The 19,414-nt window shown below is 39.5% G+C and overlaps 1 protein-coding gene and 1 long non-coding RNA gene across 4 annotated transcripts in view; both read left to right on the top strand.

Annotated features, from left to right (window-relative positions):
* The window catches only part of LOC133773908 (uncharacterized), a 151,333-nt gene that overhangs the window by 13,681 nt on the left and 118,238 nt on the right, over positions 1 to 19,414 (top strand). The gene's annotated exons all lie outside the window — the stretch shown is intronic.
* Positions 3,738 to 17,257, top strand: LOC133773623 (putative ankyrin repeat domain-containing protein 19). Its single transcript, XM_062211095.1, has 6 exons — positions 3,738 to 4,822; positions 7,017 to 7,131; positions 7,291 to 7,464; positions 11,019 to 11,125; positions 13,123 to 13,257; positions 15,760 to 17,257. Exons 1-6 carry the CDS (start codon positions 4,623 to 4,625, stop codon positions 15,869 to 15,871), a joined length of 843 nt encoding a protein of 280 aa, XP_062067079.1. The 5' UTR covers positions 3,738 to 4,622; the 3' UTR covers positions 15,872 to 17,257.

Here is a 19,414-nt window from a genome sequence, read left to right as displayed (position 1 = left end):
AAATTAGAAGCAATCAAAGAAATTAAAGCCAATAGCATTCAGATTCACATAAGTGCATGCAAGAGGCTCAAGGATTTGTAAGTACTGATTTGGCAACATCTAAGTTGCTGCTGGCACAAAACTTCTATTTATTTGTATAAATAGAAGGATGTAATATAAGTCTTTGTTAATGAAATTCTCAGAAAGGAGGTCATTAAATAGATCTAAATATTTGCTCAACATACATACCACTTACTTGCTGATCAGTATCAGGAAATACTGAAACTGGCCATTTGTAAAACATTTCGTCCCAGGAAACAAAGTCTTCTAGGTGCATTTTATGAAAGATTTGTTTGTTTGAAAGGCAGAGTTGACATGGAGATCTTCCATCTTCTATTTCACTCCCCAAATGGCCACAATGGAAAGGGTTAGGCCAAAGGCAGAAGCCTGGAACTGCATTCCGGTTTCCCAAAGTGGTGCACGGACCCAAGCACTTAGGCCCTCTTCACCTGCTTTCACAGGCAGATTAGCAGGGAGCTGGAATGAAGTGGAGCATTGGGACTTGGACCTGTGCTCACATGGGATGCTGGCATTGTGGGCTGTGGCTTAACCCACCAAGCCATAGTGCCAGCTCCTAGCAGATCCATTTCTAAAACATTGGAGATCTTTTGGGAAAATCACTTTGGTCAGACCTGCTTGGTAAAGTAATCTCAACAGAGTTCCTTTCCTTGTTGCTCCACTGCTCGACTGCCTGCAGCTGCTGGGGCTGGATGCCGGACCCTCGCCCGCGAGAGCCCAACGAAATCACCACATAGTCGTCATTGATTCAGTTTTCATAGAACTTTTTATTGTAAGCATTGCAGTCTCCACAGTCTTTTTTTTCCTCCTCTCTCCCCCGTTCCCTCCAGCAACCCCCTTTTTATAGTCCACAGCCTTGTTACTAATAATAGCCGCCAATCATATCCTAAGCAGAAGCAAGGCACAGGTTAGGCATGAAAAACAGGATGTGGTTCCTCAAACTATTGTTTCAGTTTGAGTATTGCGTGAGAAGCAGGATGTACTTCAGTCCGTTGTTTCGGTTTGAGTGAGCCAGGCTACGTAACCTTCAGCCGTAGGGAACAGTTGTCACGATCGGCCGGCCTGTGGTTCCCCACACTGGGCCAGGCCAAAACTAGGAGCCAGAAACTCAATCCAAGCCCCCCACATTGGTGGAAGTGAACCAGATGCTTGAGTCAACTTCTACCACCTCCGTGTGTGCATTAGCAGGAAATTGAAACAAAAGTGGTGCTTGGTAATGTTTGGAATTTGGATTTCAAACCAGGGTTTGGTTCCCAGCTTCATCACTTACTCTCATATGTCATTAAAAATGTTGTAATCTGTGTATGCCTTCATTCTCCTTTTGTTTTCTCCATTGCAGCCTTACATTCTAGTCATCTTCTGGACCCTCATCCACCCAGTCTTCCACCATTGCACCACCATCCCCCCTACTCTATGATAGCTTCAACCTGCTTGAGCACTTACATACTTGCCTCCTACTCTGTCCTCTCTGTATATCCTTCCATTCCTTCTGACCCACAACATTGGTCTCACTTTCCTCCCCGCCTCCATACCAGCCTCATCATCCCAGTTGGTCCTGCATACCAGCCTCACCCTCTTGTGAAGGCCAGCCTCACTCTGCCTCTGGCCCACAAAAACAACCACCCCTCATCCTCATCTACCATCTCAAGCAGTAGGATTTGTAAGGCAAAAAGTCAGTGAATATCATGAAGAATAAGAATTTCAGGTTTTGTTTTTGAAAATTATTTATTTTTTATTTGAAATGCAGAGTTACCAAGAGGCAGAGATAATGAGAGAGAGCTCTTCATCTGCTGTTTCACTCTTCAAATGGCCACGACAGTCGGATCTGCATCCATCCGAAGTCAGGAGTCAGGAGCTTCCCCAGGTTTCCAATGTAGGCATTGGGACCCAAGGTCTTGGGCCATCCATTTCTGCTTTCCCAGGTGATAACAGAGAGCTGGATTGGATGTGGAACAGCCAGGACTCAAACCAGCACCCATATGGGATGCTGGCACTGCAGGCGTAGGCCCTATCCACTATGCTGTGTTGCTAGCTCCAGAATTTCCATTTTAACATTTTTTTCTACTTGCTTGCATTTCCATCTAAGAAGGTGTTATGAGATGCTAGATTCAGATTACTTCAGGCGTGAGGGCTCTATTAAATCAAGGATAATAGCCCTCATGCACTAGTCCTTTGATTCCAGCTCATGCAGATTGAATTTTTTTTTTTTGACAGGCAGAGTTAGAGAGAGAGAAAAATCTTCCTTTCCATTGGTTCACCCCCCAAATGGCCGCTCCAGTCATTGCACTGCGCTGATCCGAAGCCAGGAGCCAGGCGCTCCCTCCTGGTCTCCCATGTGGGTGCAGGGTCCAAGCACTTGGGTCATCCTCCACTGCCTTCCGGGTCACAGCAGAGAGCTGGACTGAAAGAGGAACCACTGGGACAGAATCTGGTGCTCCAACCAGGACAAGAACCCAGGGTGCCCACTGGCCACAGATTGAATTTGCAAATGGTTTTGGTGCTTCTTTCACACAGTCAATGATTTTCCCATGTCAACCATATTTATTCCTATTTCATTCAATTTTAGCATTAAGACTTATAAATTGTGTCTGTGAAATACAGAGCATGGCATGAGATCTGATAATGAGTAGCACCATGCATTGAGTCGAGGTAATGGGCCCTGATGTTCCACAGAAGAGTAGGGTTATTGTAGCCAGTTGCTGCACATAACAGTTGGAATATTGGAAAATACTCCATAAAATGTAAGGGATTTCATGCTAATCCAAAAATTGAAGAAACAAAATCACTGACACTTGACTGAGTATTGGGCCATTTGGAGAAAGTAAGTTCCCTCTGCCTGTAGGAATGCAATTTATGTACACAACTGGGGCCTGAATAGCATGGAACCTCAAGAAGTTGAAGTCTCCTACCTCAGAAAACTACCCAAAACACTTTTAAAAATATTTATTTATTTATTTGAAAGGCAGAGTTACAGAGAGGGAGAGGCAGAGAGAGAGAGAGGTCTTCCATCAACTGGTTCACTCCCCCATTGGCTGCAACAGCCAGAGCTATGCCGATCCAAAGACAGGAGCCAGGAGTTCTTTTCTGGGTTTCAGTTGGATGCAGGGGCCCAGGGACTTGGGCCATCTTCTACTGCTTTCCCAGGTCAAAGCAGAGAGCTGAATTGATAGTGGAGCAGACAGGACTCGAACCAACACCCATATGGGATGCCGGCACTGCAGGCAGTGGCTCTACCTGCTATGCCACAGTGCCATCCCCCTTCCCTATACTTTGTTTAGAAGTCTTTATGTCTCAGTTTATCACCCTTCCACAGCTCTTGGTGTTCCAGCCTGTCGCCAATGGAATTTAGCAGATGCACTGACAATAGGCTGTGATTGTGATTTCAGAGATGATGGAAGTGTGTTCTCCAGTGCAAACTTGTTAGGAGAAATCAGTGCTCATAATCCAGTAGAAATGAAAATGCATTAATGCACAGCTGGCGCTGTGGAAAATTGTCTACAACTTTTTATGCAAATGTAATTTTTTTAGCTTTTTTATTTTTTTATTTCATAAATGTGAATTTACAAAGTGCAACTTTTGTATTGTTGTGGCTTCCCCCCCCAACCTCCCTCCCTCCCGTGGCCCTCCCCTCTCCCTCTCCCATCCCGCCCTTTATCGAGTTTCATTTTCAATTACCTTCATATACTGAAGATCAACTTAGTATATACTAAGCAAGGGTTTCAACAGGCTGCACTCACACAACCGCACAAGGTATAGGGTACTGTTCGACTAGTAGTGTTTTTACGTTTCATAGTAAAACACATTAGGGACAGAGATCCTACGTGGGGAGTATGTACCCAGTGACTCCCGTTGTTGATTTAACAATTGGCACTCTTATTTATGACATCAGCAATCACCTGAGACTCTTGCTATGAGCTGTCTAGGCTATGGAAGCCCCTTGAGTTCACCGACTCTGAACTTGTTTAGTCAAGGCTGTATCACAGTGGAGGTTCCTTCCTCCCTTCAGAGAAAGGCGCCTCTCTCCTTGATGGCCTGCTCCTTCTGCTGGGTTCTTGTTCACCAGGATCTTTCATTTAGATTGCTTTTTTATGCAAATGTAATTTTAACAGTGATTTTTTGGTACATTTTAGTAAGATTCACAGTGAAAGATGCAGGTTTGTGTGTATGTGTGAAATATAGGAAATGAAACATGAGTAAAAGATAGCTGATTTCTACACATGGGCACCACACTTGGTATTGCCATCCCATATGGGGCTTACCTCACTGTGGATAAAGGTCTCCACCACCTTTGACTTTTAGAGTTGCTCCTCTGTGAGAGACCACGACTTGACACATGATACTGATGCCCCATGCCCACAAGGCCTTTGTGCACATGCGTTGTGCCTTCAGCACCTGAAGTGCGCACTGTGGAATGTGTACAGCAGCGTTGCTTGGCACCGGCTGTTCATTCTGAGCTGAGAGACTGCAGACTGCAGAGCTGCATTGTGGCACCGTAGTGTTCCGACCAGTTGATTGGTGTGTTTTTGTGCTCCAGAAGTGGCGAAAAGCTGCTAGGTGCCTAGAGGATGAGGAAAGTTGTCTGGTGGGCTTCAAAGAAGTCCTCCGTCGGGTGCGAGAATGGGATTGAGGCCCAATTCGGCTACCGCATCCGATGCAAGGACCTCCGGAAGCTCCACAAGGCTGCCAGTGAAGGGGACGTAGCCAGGGTCCAGCACCTCTTCTTGCTGAAGAAAAGCAGCACGAATGACCGCGACAGGAAGAACAGGTAATGGGGCTTGGGGGTGGGTGGCACAGGCTCTCCTGTGCCTGCGGATGCCTGCCTTGCTACCCTCCATGAGCCTCAGCACCAGACAGCGACCACTGTGCTCCCCGAGGTCTTCCTGAGTAGAGCAATCAAAAACCAACTTCACCTGGGTTCTGATTGCTCCCTCTCTTCCCCACTCCTAAAACCATTTACTTAAGGTGTACAAACTTCCTAATAGTACAACTTCAGGAGCATAGTGATTCTTCCCTCCCTATCCGCCCTCCCACCCCTCTTCTTTCTTGTCCTGTTTTCATCCTTATATTTTATTAAGAGCTATTTTCAATTAACTTAATATGTAAATAATTAACTCTATACTAAGAAAAGAGCTCAACAAATCGTATGAAAAAACAAAACAAAAAAACATGTTCTACAACAGTCGAGACAGGGCTGTTCAAAGTCATTGCATCTCAAAGTGTCCACCACACTTAGTGAAATAAGCCAGTCCCAAAGGGACAAATACCTGATGTTCTTAACTAATCGATCACCTCAAAGGTAACCTAGAGAAATGAAATTGACACTTTGAACTCCTGTTAATTCCACTTGGACAGCACTGAGTTGGCGATGTAGAGTGATTTAACCAACAAAATTAATTCTGTACAGCCTTCATCTTTAGTGTGCATGAGTTCAAAACCGTATTGTTGTAAGTAGTATAGAAAAGCGCATAAGGAGAGAATTTACTGAATTTATCACTAAAATTCTAAGAGCAAATTCCAACATCCCTACCTGTCTGTGTATTAATGTTTTTAAAGGCTCTTAGATGAAAATGTTGACTGACTGCGTGTTCTTAAACAGGAGAAGTTACTTCTATCAACAAATCGTGAGGTTTTAACAGTTTATCAGTTTTACATCAATCCAGTAAAAAGATCAAGGTTTCATTTCTTTTAGTTGCATAAATAATGTCATCTACCTATGTGATAATATCAGATCATAATGTATTAAAGACTTACTCATCTAGATATAAAATGTTTTATGTTTCAAGACAAATTAACAAAGTACGTAAAACATACTTGGAAAAATATTTGCAGAACATTTATTTCAGATGATTTTTTTACTGAGGTTTCTTTGAAGTGAAAAAGGAAGAAAACTATAGTCTTTGAAATTGGGCAACATGAGTGGAAGCTTAGCCTACTACTTTACAGCACCAGCTTCTAAAAGTGTATTAATGAAATAATGTCTGGGTATAGCAGATAAGGAATCTTGCACAGATAAAACTTGCCTAGTTTCTATTAACTTTCTGTGTGTCTGACCATCTGGGGTAGCATGCACTGCCACCATCTGCAATACCCATATGGGCACCGTTTTGTGTACTGCTGTCTCCACTTCTGATTCAGTTACCTGAAAATGCCCTGGGGAAAGCATCAGCAGATGGCCCAAGTACTTGGCTCATGCAACCCACGTGGGAGACCTGGATGAAGCTCTTTGCTCCTAGACTCATCCAGGATGAATGTTGGCTTTGCAGCCATTGGATGAAAGATTTCTCTTTCTCTGTGTCTCTGTCTCTCTCTTTGTAAGTTTTACTTTAAAATAAATAAATCTTTAAAAAAGATTTTAAATCCTGCCAGTTACAGTAGTAATGAATTATAGATTATACTAAACAGCACCCAAGGTCAGAGATTAAACTCAGAAGATGAGCACCCTGGAATCACTGAAATACAATGCTGTCTGTAATGGTTAGGGCATATCTGCAAAGCCATAATACATATATTATTTTACTTAACAAAAATGTTTAGGTTAAGTAGTAATGGGAATTATATCTACCAATCATTAAATTATCAGTTGTGCTGGAAACTGTTATAAATAAAGTGTGTAAGTTTTCATTTAAGCAACGATTTTCTCCCCATTTTATCAGTCAAGAAGTATTTGAGGCATAGAAATGGTAAACAGTAGTTGGCAGTAGTTGGCAAGTGGTGGAGCATAAAGCAACCTTCCAACTGAGTTGTGATGAAGGTCAAGGCTGCGCTGTTTCTCCTTCAAAGTTGTTGTTTCTTTAATGTAGGGAGTAATGATGACTCAAAATACCGTGGTTCCTCTAAAAGAAAAGTAACTCTGAAGGAGGGATTATGGCACAGTATGTAGAGTTTATAAGGATAAGAATAATTGTCTGTTTTGACATTGTGCACCATATCATTTCCTAAAAAGTCCTCTCATTTCACAGGACTGCCCTGCATTTGGCATGCGCCAATGGTCATTCGGAAGTGGTGATGCTCCTTCTTGAAAGAAAATGCATGATCAATGTCACTGACAATAACAGCATGACACCTCTGATGAAGGTATATTATAACCTATTTCAACATGGGGTGGGTTTGATTAAAATACTTAAAATAAAAATGAACTTATTTCATTTATATATACCAAAGTGGAGAAACCTGTGGAATGTTTCTTTTGAATTCTCAGCGCTTACAATTTATTTCTTGGTGTATGACTGACAGGCTGTTCAGAGCCATGAAGAAAAATGTGCACGAATTCTACTCGATCACGGGGCTGATCCAAATGTTATAGATGAGAATGGCAACACAGCCCTCCACTATGCAGCCTACTGTGAGAATGTTGCAATAGCAAAACAATTACTCTTACGAAGTGCCGATATTGAAGTGAGGAACAAGGTAGGATCAACCAACTTCATTTGGAACTTATTTAAAATATATTGCTTCTAAGAATAACATATAGAGTCACTTTTCTATAAGCTTAAACAATTCTGGGATGAAAATATTTCAAAATACTAGTCTACAAATTCACATTATATATTGATCATTTGAAGAATGTTTAGAGAAGACAGCTGTCTTTTATGCACTAATGGAAACTATTTATAAATATACTGAAAATGTTAAATGTTGTGTCCAACATTTTTCCACTCAAGTTTTTTTTTCCTAATTAGTGAGAAACCACACAGAAAAGCAAAATTTGCCTTGCATATAACCTTTGGTTTAAAACTCAACCCAAAAGTATGTTACAGTAAATAGAACTTACAGAAAGTTCTTAATTATATTGAGAGATAAAGATGCTGTCTGTCAATGGGAAGGAAAATGGGAAAGTGAAAAGGAAAGGAAAGTCAGAAACAAGTAGGCCAGTCTGCAAATGAGGTCGTTCAGAGAAGTCCTCAGAGGACAATTTTTTTGTTTTGTTTTGATTTTACTTTTTTTCTTTAGTTGACATGTTACGAAATAATTTTCTTCAATTCTGGAGGTATGATTTCTGAGTTTTGTCAAGAGAGTTGCAGTCTTGCATTTTGATCAATTTTAGGAGAAGGCTGTGGAAACCAGATGAGTGAATAGGTGATGATCAGCCAGTGATGGATAGGGGAATACAAATTGTTGGGAAGACTTACTATCATCTGATAGAATGAGCTGTGTAGATAAGAGTCTAAAGACTGTTATATAGTATGGAATGTCTTGTTGGGAAGGATGGTGAAAAGCAGCTTCTAAGTAATGGAAGTGAGTTGGACTTTGAGTTTGCTGTCTGTAATCTACAGTTGCAGAGGAAAATTAAATGCAGTTTCAGAAGTCATTCTATCTCTAACCCTTTCCTCTTTTTGGTGGAAGTTCCAAATGATGAATGAGATTGTTTCATGGGTTAAAAGAAGAGACTTCATTGATTGTTGCCTCTACTGTAGATCTCAACTAGAATTGTGCATTACAGTGACCTGGAAGGAGTTAAAATTTGCAAGTCTAGGCTCTTCTGTGAACATTCTGATTCAATAAATGTGTTAAGGCCTGGACATATACATATAGCTAAAAATATGTTTTGAGCATCTGACAGAACTGGTTCAGTAGGAGTTGGAGCTTGGTAGCTTCTACTTTCTTCAACTGTCCTTTTTAAATCTGGTAACCTGATTTTCCTGTCTTTCTTGAGTAGTATCATTGATGATCAGCATAAAGAAAACACTTTTTTTCCTGCCAACCATAAACCATTCACTGCTATTCTAGTGATCCGTAGAAATTTTCTTATGGATAGTTTTTTAATAAGTAGAAGCTGACACTTTAAATATTTCTTATCTCTTACTTATCATTGAGTCATTAGATAAAAATGTTTTTATAAATTTTTTTCATGATTTCAGTTATAGAAATTTACCAAGTTTTCTTCTAGCTGAAGTTGAATAAAAGAGTATTTCAGTATATCTCTGAATTTTATGTAATGCAATACATAATCAGTGTAGCAGTTTTAAACTGTAAGCCATGGAGTGAGTAGGAACTCATATTAGAATATTTTAGTTTCAGCATCCTCTTAAACAGTATCTATTTAATTAATTATTGGAAGAATGGAGTACAATTTTATTATATATTACACGTTGGAAAACTTTTTGTATTGGGTATTGTAACTTCATTTCATATTTAGCCTTTTAAAGTAAAAATATGATACTAAATACATACAAGATTTTAAAGTGAATATCGGCTTTATATAAAACTATAGTTGGCAACGAATCTGCAACGAATCTCTAACCAGAAGGGCAATAGACTAACCATGGCCTAAACGTATGTATAGATTCTACCCAAAAATTGTTGTCAACATGTAAAACTTAGGAGATATGGGAAGAAATATGAAGTTCAGATTTCTCATAAAGAATCCTTCTGATATCCCTTGAACCCATAGTACTGTGTTGTGTGCTGTGCAGAGGTTTCCCCCTTTATAAAATTCATGTGCTCTCCCATATTCTACTGTCCACACGCAGCTAGTTCACTGACTTGGGTCACCTGCTTTGCCACCATACATATTTGAGTTTACAACTCTATCGATGGGGTCTCCTTTTATAAGTATTTTAAGCTTTTCATGATAGTTTTTCTTAATCCATAATTTGTATTACTCTCTTAGAGATGACATTGAGTTTTAGAAGCAATATAAAGATTTCTCTTTCTTACTCCCCCTTCCTCCCTTTCTGTGACCTTAAAATAAAATAAAGAATTGAACAGAAAGGAATAACATTTTTGTTTTTTGAAAGTTTTTCTTGATATAGAATATGAATAATCACGTTCCATTAGAATGTGTATTAGCCTTATGAAATGGATCATGGTCCTTTGTACACACCGTATGTATGTTGCAGACAACATGGCCTTTTCTTCAGCATTGTCCCTTAAAAATGCAAGTGGTGTAGTACCTTTCATTATGTTAAAAAAGCCAGACATGTATCAATATAGGATTTTTTACTGCTAAACCATTGTATTTATTTACTTTTAAAACATAAAATGTAACTTTTAAGTAGTAATTAAAATTGAAATCAAAATAAAAACAGATTTAAGAAGGGAGATACATATGAGAATATCAGAATTATCATTGTATTGAGAATAAAGTTTTGTCCTGAGTTTTCTAACAGCTGAGGTAAAAATCTATACCTCAGAATCAGAGAAAAGGCCTGGGCCTTTTAGTAGTCATCAGTTGTAGTTCATTTGAAGCCTGTATTTCCTCAATCAGAGCCTATTTGCTTAGTGACCCATTTGGAGCAAGAGTGCCTTACAATGGCATCTAGGGTCCTGTCACCACAGATAGAATAGAATCAAATGAGTTACAAAAATGAGAGGAACCTCCATATTTATATTGACAAGCTCTCAGAACTGTATTCTTCCAACTCTAATATCTCAAATCCGAAAGTTTGCTACAAAGATGTTACTTAGACATTAAACAAAGTTAAAAATATTTCTAAATATCGGACATATGTTTTGTTTTGTAATTTTTTACAAACATACATGATCATAGAAGCTTTCTATTGGGACACAGTATATAACTTGTGGAAAAATAAATATTCTTGAGGATTGAGAAATATTGTTCTAGGGATAGTCATGGTGGTCATGGAATCAATAAAAATACCTAAACCTTTACTGTTATGTCTTATGTTTTGAAGCTTTAGAGATACAAACAAAACTGGGATAGATGAAGTGTAATCAAATGATCATAATATGTCATCATAAATACTTAAATAGAACCAAGAGTCTTGGATCCAGCAAATGTTGTTTGTGAATATTGAGGTGATTGTAGTTTGTGGGATGAGGTAGAAGATTGAGCCTTTTCATGAAGAAGGAGCAGCACATGTGACACCATGGGAGTGAAATGGATGACATTGCTATTATATACTTTCTGTATAATTATGCTTGAGTTTGTAAGATCATTTATAAGGTCTTCCATTTTGTTGAGAAACATGTAATTTGGTGAATGTTAATTTGTTTTACAGGATGGCTTCACACCACTATTACTTGCAATATCTGAAAATGGTGAGGAGATAGCAGAATTTTTGATTAAGAAAGGAGCCAATATTCATGCTGTTGATAAGATTAAACGGTACAGTAATTTGTTCTTTGTTAAACTGAGTGTAGTGCAAGAGTGATAAAAATCATAGAAGTCAGAAATAATAAAACAGTAATAAGAATAACTTATAATTACTGGTATATAGTGTAAAACCTCAATGCAAATCATCAGTTATTTAGGAAAGCAATTATTGAGACTAAGCAACAAAAAGAACCTATGTTGTAGGATTCAATTCTCATATTGACTGATGTTCAATTGTAATTGTTTTTAGGGCATATGATCTTTTATTTTAAAAAAGATTCACTTTATAGTTTCTTATTTTATAATGTATATGCTTTTAGTTTACTTTTTGACCTATTGAGCTTCTTAATCCTTTTATAATATTTTAATTCCATTTTATGTACTTTTGAAAATGTTACATTAACCAAAAAGGATATTAAAGCCAGTTTGTCTGTTTTATGATTCTAACTCTAACTACTTTCTTTAAAGAATGTTGATGTTACGTTATCCCTAAATGATTACAAATTGCTAGTGTCAGATACTGAGTTTTCATTAGTTTTTCATATTTCTAGTGTGTTTCGATATATTTTCATTTTTTTATTTAGTAAATATAAATTTCCAAAGTACGGTTTATGGATTACAATGGCTTCCCCCCCTCCATAATTTCCCTCTCAATCGCACCCCTCCCAATTCCTACTCCCTCTCCCATTCCATTCACATCAAGATTCATTTTCAATTCTCTTTATATACAGAAGATCAATTCAGTATATGTTAGGTAAAGATTTCATCAGTTTGCACCCACACAGAAATACAAAGTGTAAAATACTGTTTCAGCACTAGTTATAGCATTACTTCGCATTGGACAACACATTAAGGACAGATCCCACATGAGAAGTAAGTACACAGTGACTCCTGTTGTTGACTTAACAATTTGACACTCTTGATATATTTTCATTTTTAAAGGTATGTATTTAAAAGACATAAAGAGAGACATAAAGAGAGAGGAACAGAGAACACCCCAATGCAGATTAACTCTCCAAATACCCCTGACAGGGCCAGGCTAAAGCTGGGAACATGGGACACAATCCATTTCTCCCACGTGGGTGACAAGAGTACAGTTATTTGAGTCATTGCTGCTGCTTCCTTCAGTTTGGATTAGCAGGAAGCTTGGGTCAGAAACTGGGGCTGGGAATGCATGTATTCCAGTATGGGATTTTTTTTTTAAACTGGTGTCTTAATTGCTGGATTAAATAACTGGCCCGGATTTTTTACTTCGGCATATAGAATTAGTATTACAGAATTGATAATATAGAAGAGTGAGAAAGATAATTTCAGTTGGATAAACTTTTTCTTTAATGAAGACTAGTCTTTGGTGAGTGATACAGAGAAAAGGTGCACAAATTGGGCTCCATTATTACATACAGCACTTGCTATGGGTGTGACTTTTGGGACATCATTGTCAAATGTTACCTGACATGAAGAGGGTAGCACAATAGGCTTCAAAGGTGTTTGTATGTGATTCCAAATACGTGTTTATAGCATTTAATTCAGTACCTGGCGTATGTGTCTGAACATGGTTGACTGAAACTGCCGGGAGTATTATTCCTGCTGTGTTAAACGTTATCATCTTAAGCCTGCAGTTCACTTTTACTTAGTGTGTTCTCTACCTGACTTTGAGATACAATTTGTTATATCCAGCTAGAGAAGAAATACGTAATTCTTCATTTTAATGTTTATGCACTTCAGAAAAGTAACCTTGGCAGAGTTCTTGTCCATCAGAGGTTTAATTAGTCCCTACTGTGGAATTAACCCAGTGGGAAATAAAGCCTTCCTTTTGGTTCTTTGCATTTAGTATTGGAATAATTTATAAACATAAACACTCAAACTCCCAGAATACCTGTGTCCTTTAGTACAGGTAAGCATCAAATCTAGAGACAGGCAGATAGGAAATTGGTAAAATATATCACATTATCTCTTGAAATCATGTTATTGATGTTTCTAAGGGTGAAGTTCTGTCTTTGTTCTCTTAGGACGGCTCTCATGCTGGCCGCACAATATAGATCTACTAAGATAGTAAGGCTTCTTCTAGAAAAAGGAATTGATGCCTCTTACTTAAACATGTATGGATGGCCTGCAAAGAAGTTTGCTCTTGTTACATTCAATCTGTAAGTGTTTATCTTGAAAGGCTAGTGAATCTTAAATTGAAAAAAGTAATTATAACTATTCCATGTTATATATCAGGTAACACTTCGTTATTTCTGGAATGACAGCTAGTTCACGTCAGTGATCTGAAGCCAAACAATGGGTTCTATATAGTTTATCTCAGGAGGGTGAAGACCTTTATCCCTAGTGGTCCCAATATTGTGCTTTTCAGTCCACATATAACACCAGTGCATGGGTTCCAAATAGCGTCACATTTTTGATGCTTCTAATTATTTATTTGGGTGCTGAGATTTTAGTTTTAGAATGAAATCTTGTATTTCCCGGGTGAGCCATCTTCTATAACCTTCTTGAAATTTCCAAGAATATGAGGCAGGATTGGGGAAACTTTTTTTCTGCCAAGGGTCACTTGGATATTTGTGACACCACTTATAGGCCATACAAAATTATTAATTAAAAATTAACCTGTGGGTGAGTTATTGAATTTGAATTCCACCTGCAATTGCCTTGGCAGGACCAGCCAAAATGATTTTGTGGACTTTGTGTGACATGTGGCCCCAACATTCCCTAGCCTTGATCTCACAGGTTCCATTAGTCCAACAAAGGCAGTCCTCCTTTAGGATTAAAAAGGAAGAGGTAAAAGGACATTGCAACCCTTCAGTTGTTTCTGGTGCTGCAGTGCTGCTAGTGAAACTACTTCTGTAGGAGAAATATGGTAATGATAGAGATTTCTCCAAAGATTGGTCTTATTCATCCAGATCCCACAGTCTTCCTATTGTTTCTCACTTGTGCTTTGTTGTTACAATGCATATTAATTCACTTCCATATACTTCAGTGCTCATTGTTCACAAAGCAGTACCCTGTTTTTGCAGCTGGGCCTCTTACTTTTCCTGCACAGTGAATCCATTATAATACCCTATTTCCCACCCTCAAAACCTTATGTTGGGCTCAGATCATAACCTGGTGTTGTAGGAAACAATAGTTTCTTTCTTGTTTCCAACCAGATTTTTACTCCAGTGCCCATTTGTATCCTGTGTGCACCATTTCTTGGTTTGTGGACTTGTCCCATTGGTTGTTCCCCAGGGTGGGTACAACTTGTGATAACCCCAGATGCAATCTGCTTTCTGTAATAATGAAGCCCTTCCATATTGAGTACTCAATGTCTACTTCAATTTTTTAAAATATTTTAAAGTGTGCCATTTATTAGAATTTTCTGAATGTGATATACACTATCTTGATTGTAAAAAGGCAAGCCCAATCCAAAATTCATCGGAAACCATGAGTAGGCTTCAGTGTTGCAAGTCACTTGGAGCTGAACATGAAGATTCAGCATCATTCTAACAGGGTATTTGAGTTCAGCATTTGAGTAAGTGGAAGGAATAGTACTAGTTAGGGTCATACCATGGCATTCTGGTTTGCTCCACGTAGTGTGAATGATTACTTCAAAAGGGAGACTCTTACATTATCTCTATTAATGAGATATTTTAAAACAAATTGTTATATATTATTAAAAAACTTAGGTACCCTGAAATATAAGCTGCCAAGAGACGCTAACAACCAGGGCCAGTTCTGTTGCAGAGCAGATTATGCTGCTACCTGAAACACTGGAATCCCATATATGCTCTTGCTTGTGTGTGGATGCTCTACTCCTCATCTATTTTCTTGTGAATGCACCTGGAAAGGCAACCGACACTGGCCCAAGTTCTTGTGCACCTGCAGTCACATTGCAGACTCAGATGAAGCTCTAGGCTCCTGACTTTGGTCTGGACCAGCTCCAGCTTTTTCCCTTAGGGAAGTGGACCAGCAGATGGAAGAAATCACTTTGTCCCTCCTCCTCTCCCTGTAACTCTGCCTTTTAAGTAAATAAATAAATCTTTTAAAAAGAAAACCTAATAATGACAACTGGAAATCAGTCATATTTTCTAAAAACACAAATACTTGGGTATTAAAACCTATGAAAGAAATATTTATTTTTATTTGGAATTCCAAAGTCATTTCTGTAATGAAGAACAGATTATTACTTCACTATTTCTTAAAATTTAATCTCATGACATTTTTAAAACTTCCTAGTGAAAAGAGAAGTTAAGAAAAATACTAAATTTTTTATAAGACTGGAGATTAAGATAAATGACTTGTCCAAAAACAAATAGCTATTGGTTACAGACCTGGGACTTCTTAGCTCAAGATCCTCTTCATTATATGAAGCTAACTCTCATTAATTTACTAAGAGATACTGCCCTCAAATCTCGAGTGATTCTTGTGTTTTTCTTTTTTAACTACAAGATTAAGAAAATATATAGAGATCTTAAAAGTTTGAAGCATGTTGAGAAAGTTAGTGGTATTATTAACATGAATATTAACTTGAATATTATCTAAAGTTCTATCAAGAATTTAATACATTTATGGTTTGCTTTGCCAGCACATAGACTAAAAAATAATGTAATATATTTGCTAAATGTTTTCATATGACTATTTAAATAAAAATTTTGTACCCCTTTTTATGATAGAGCTAATCTCCAGCTAATTCTGGATTATGAAGATGAACACAGATACAAAATGCTTGAAAAGAATAATCTAGGTAAGTCTTCTAGTGAATCACATCTGGTGTTCCTGCCTTAGGTAAAAATCACAAAAGAGGAGGTGAAAATCAGTGACTAAATCCATGTGAATTTTCCTAGCCACTTTTGTTCTTTTTTTCGTATTTTTAAAAATGTTATTTAAGTTATACAAGTTTCATGTATTTCATGTATAGATTTAGGAACATAGTGATACTTCCCACCCAGCATTCCCTCCTGCCCATACTCCAACCCTTCTTCCTCCCCCTCTCCTATTCCTGTTCTCAATTTTTAGAGAGATCTATTTTGAATTTTCTTAATGGTGGTAAGGTTAACCCTTCTCACACACACACACACACACACCTCTCACACTGGAGTGTCAGGGTTTGGTTTCCTCCTCCAGACCCTGACTTCAGCTTCTTAACATGGCAGACCATAGGAAGACTGGTGATGGCTCAGGTAACTGAACTTATGTCACTGATGTCAAAACCTGGATTTCACTCCTGTCTCCTGGCCTCAGCCCTGGCCCATCACCAGCTCTTGTGGACATTTCAGGAGTGAACCAGTAAATAGAAATATTGTCTCTTTCCTTGCTGCTCTGTGTGTCTCTCTATGCCTGGCAAATCAATAAGTACATATTTCAAAAACAAATTATTAAGCTATCGTAATCAAAGCAATCTGGTAGAAGCATATTGCAAAGGACACATAGAGTAGAGGAACAAAACAGAAAGCAGCAAAATAAATCTAAACATTTATAATCAACTAATATTTTAAAGATTTATTTATTTGAAAGGCACAGTTCCAGAGACAGTGGGAGAGACAGAGAGAAGGAGAGATCTTTCATTCACTGGTTTACTCCCCAAATGGCCACAATGGAGCTTCTTCTGGGTCTCCCACATGGGTGTAGGGACCCAAGGACTTGGGCCATCTTCCTCTGCTGTCTCAGACACATTAGCAGTGAGCTGGATCAGAGGTGGAGCAGCAGGACTTAAACCTGTGCCCACATGGGATGCCAGCACCACAAGCAGTGGCTTCACCTGCTGTTCCACAACACCAGTCCTGATAAACTAATTTTTGACAAGGGCATCAAGAAGACACAATGGGAAAATGAGAGGGTTTTCAATAGACTGTGATTGTCAGACCAGATTTTCACAGGCTAAAGACTAAATATTGGACTCTTATCTTACACCATTCACGTATGCTAGGTGCTTTAGAACAACAGAGACTTCTTGTTCCAAGACTCTTAACATCTAGCAACTTGAAAGAGAGCTGAGAGGAGGCCCATACTCCCTCTCAAGGTCTCTGACAAGCTTCTGGTGGCTTCTTGGCTTGTTATAGTATAGATTCAATCTTGCCATGCCATTTTACTTAGAAACAATGGATTCAGATTAGACGTAATGATTACATCTTTTAAAAGATATATTTATTTTATTTGAAAGGCAGAGAGAGACAGAGAATCTGCCAACTGCTGGTCACTCCCTAAATGGCCACAAAAGCCAGGGCTGAGCCAGGCTGAAGCTGGGATCTTGGAACTCCATCTGAGTCTCTTATCTGGGTCTCTCATTTGGGTGGCAGTGGCCCAAGCATCTAGCTCCCAGGTCATCAGCAGGGAGCTGGATCAGAAGTGGAGAGTCCAGAACATGCACTAATGATCATATGGGATGCTGGCATTTCAGGTGTTGGCTTTAGCTGCTACACCACAATGTTGGCCTTGGATTCAATTTTTGAAAGTAAAATATGGACTCTGGTTTCTGGGTGCTGAGCCAAGGGCACTGCCTTTCCACAAGGCCCCCATGTTCCCTGTGGCCTAGGCAGAAAGAAATGCTTCTGGCCCCACCCTCCAAAAGCAAAGACCCTTTCTGGCTCAGTCATCCCTTCTACCCTGTGGCAGCCCAAATAGTTTGTAGAGAGCCTCTGCAGAACTGGATCCTGGTCATCAGGGGCACCCCCTACCCCAGAATGGATCTTCACATCCAGAGTTGGAAGGGCCCTTCTCTGACTCCATATTATTAAACCTTAGTTTATACAACATTTGGTCATCCATTCATCAGTGGATGGACATCGGGGTTGTTTCTACCTTCTTGCTATTGTGAACCATGCTGCTAGTAACATTCATGGGCAATGTTAAAAAATACCTGTTTCCATTCATTTTATTTCTGTCAATTATTATTAGCAGACACTGGTCTTATTTATGTGATCACTTTGGCAATCCTATCTTTATCATCAGTTATGAACTTAAACTGATCACTTTAACTAGTAAGATGGCATTGATACCTACCAACTTAATGGGATTTGGAGTCCCATGGCAAGTTTTCAGCTTTACCCTTAGGGGTAAGATCAAGGGACCATGTGCCTACCTGTACATCTCTTCCCTCTCTTATTACCACTCTTATTTTTAACAGGGATCAATTTTAAATTGTATTTAAACATCCAAGAATAATTCTGCATTAAGTAAAAGAGTTCAACCAATGGCATTAAGTAGAAAAAGAAAATACTTAAATGAATAAAATAGTAAGGGGTCGGCGCCATGGTGCCTGTGGCGCCAGCATCCCATATGGGTGCCAGTTCTAGTCCCAGTTGTTCCTCTTCCAGTACAGCTCTATGCTGTGGCCCAGGAAAGCAGTGGAGGATGGCCCGAGTGCTTGGGCCCCTGCACTCACATGGGATACCGGGAGGAAGCACCTGGCTCCTGGCTTCAGATTGGCGCAGCTCCAAACATTGCGGCCACTTGGGGAGTGAACCAACGGAAGGAAGACCTCTTTCTCTCTTTCTCTCTCTCTCTCTCTCTCTCTCTCTCTCTCTCTCTCTCTCTCTCTCTCGCTGTAGCTCTGCCTGTCAAATAAATAAACAAACAAAAAATCTAAAAAAAAAAATAGTCAACTATTCCTCGACAGTCAGGACAAAGGCTATTCAAGTCATTGCTTCTCATAGTGTCAGTTTCATTTCTACAGGTTTCCTTTTAGGTGCTCAGATAGTTGTCACATATCAGGGAGAACTTATGATATTTGTCCCTTTGAGACTTGCTTATTTCACTCAGTATTGTTTGAAGGGCAGAGTGATAGAGGTGGAGGCGGGGGGAGAGAGAGAGAGAGAGAGGAAAAGATTTTCCATCCTCTCCCCAAATGGCTGCAATGGCCCAATCTCATCCAGGCTGAATCCAGGAGCCAGGAATGCCATCCAGGTCTCCAACATGGATGACAGGGGCCCAAGTGTTTCAACCATATTACGCTGTTTTCCCAGGCATATTAGCAAGTAACCAGATTGAAAAAAGAACATCCAGGCCGGCGCCGTGGCTTAACAGGCTAATCCTCTGCCTTGCGGCGCCGGCACACCAGGTTCTAGTCCCAGTCGGGGCGCCGGATTCTATCCTGGTTGCCTCTCTTCCAGGCCAGCTCTCTGCTATGGCCCGGGAAGGCAGTGGAGGATGGCCCAAGTGCTTGGGCCCTGCACCCGCACGGGAGACCAGGAGAAGTACCTGGCTCCTGGCTTCAGATCAGCGAGATGCGCCGGCTGCAGCGGCCATTGGAGGGTGAACCAACGGCAAAAAGGAAGACCTTTCTCTCTGTCTCTCTATCACTATCCACTCTGCCTGTCAAAAAAAAGAAAA

Source organism: Lepus europaeus, chromosome 14 (genome assembly GCF_033115175.1).
Source record: "Lepus europaeus isolate LE1 chromosome 14, mLepTim1.pri, whole genome shotgun sequence".
Taxonomy (NCBI): domain Eukaryota; kingdom Metazoa; phylum Chordata; class Mammalia; order Lagomorpha; family Leporidae; genus Lepus; species Lepus europaeus.
The sequence above is the reverse complement of the archived record's forward strand: the minus strand, read 5'-3'. Positions and strand labels throughout refer to the sequence as shown.

Excerpts from the sequence above, each read along its gene's own strand:
- LOC133773623 (XM_062211095.1), top strand. The coding sequence starts at position 4,623 with ATGAGGAAAGTTGTCTGGTGGGCTTCAAAGAAGTCCTCCGTCGGGTGC. Across the intron at positions 7,132-7,290 it reads GCATGACACCTCTGATGAAG|GCTGTTCAGAGCCATGAAGA; the intron begins GTATATTATAAC and ends TATGACTGACAG. Across the intron at positions 11,126-13,122 it reads GCTGTTGATAAGATTAAACG|GACGGCTCTCATGCTGGCCG; the intron begins GTACAGTAATTT and ends TTGTTCTCTTAG.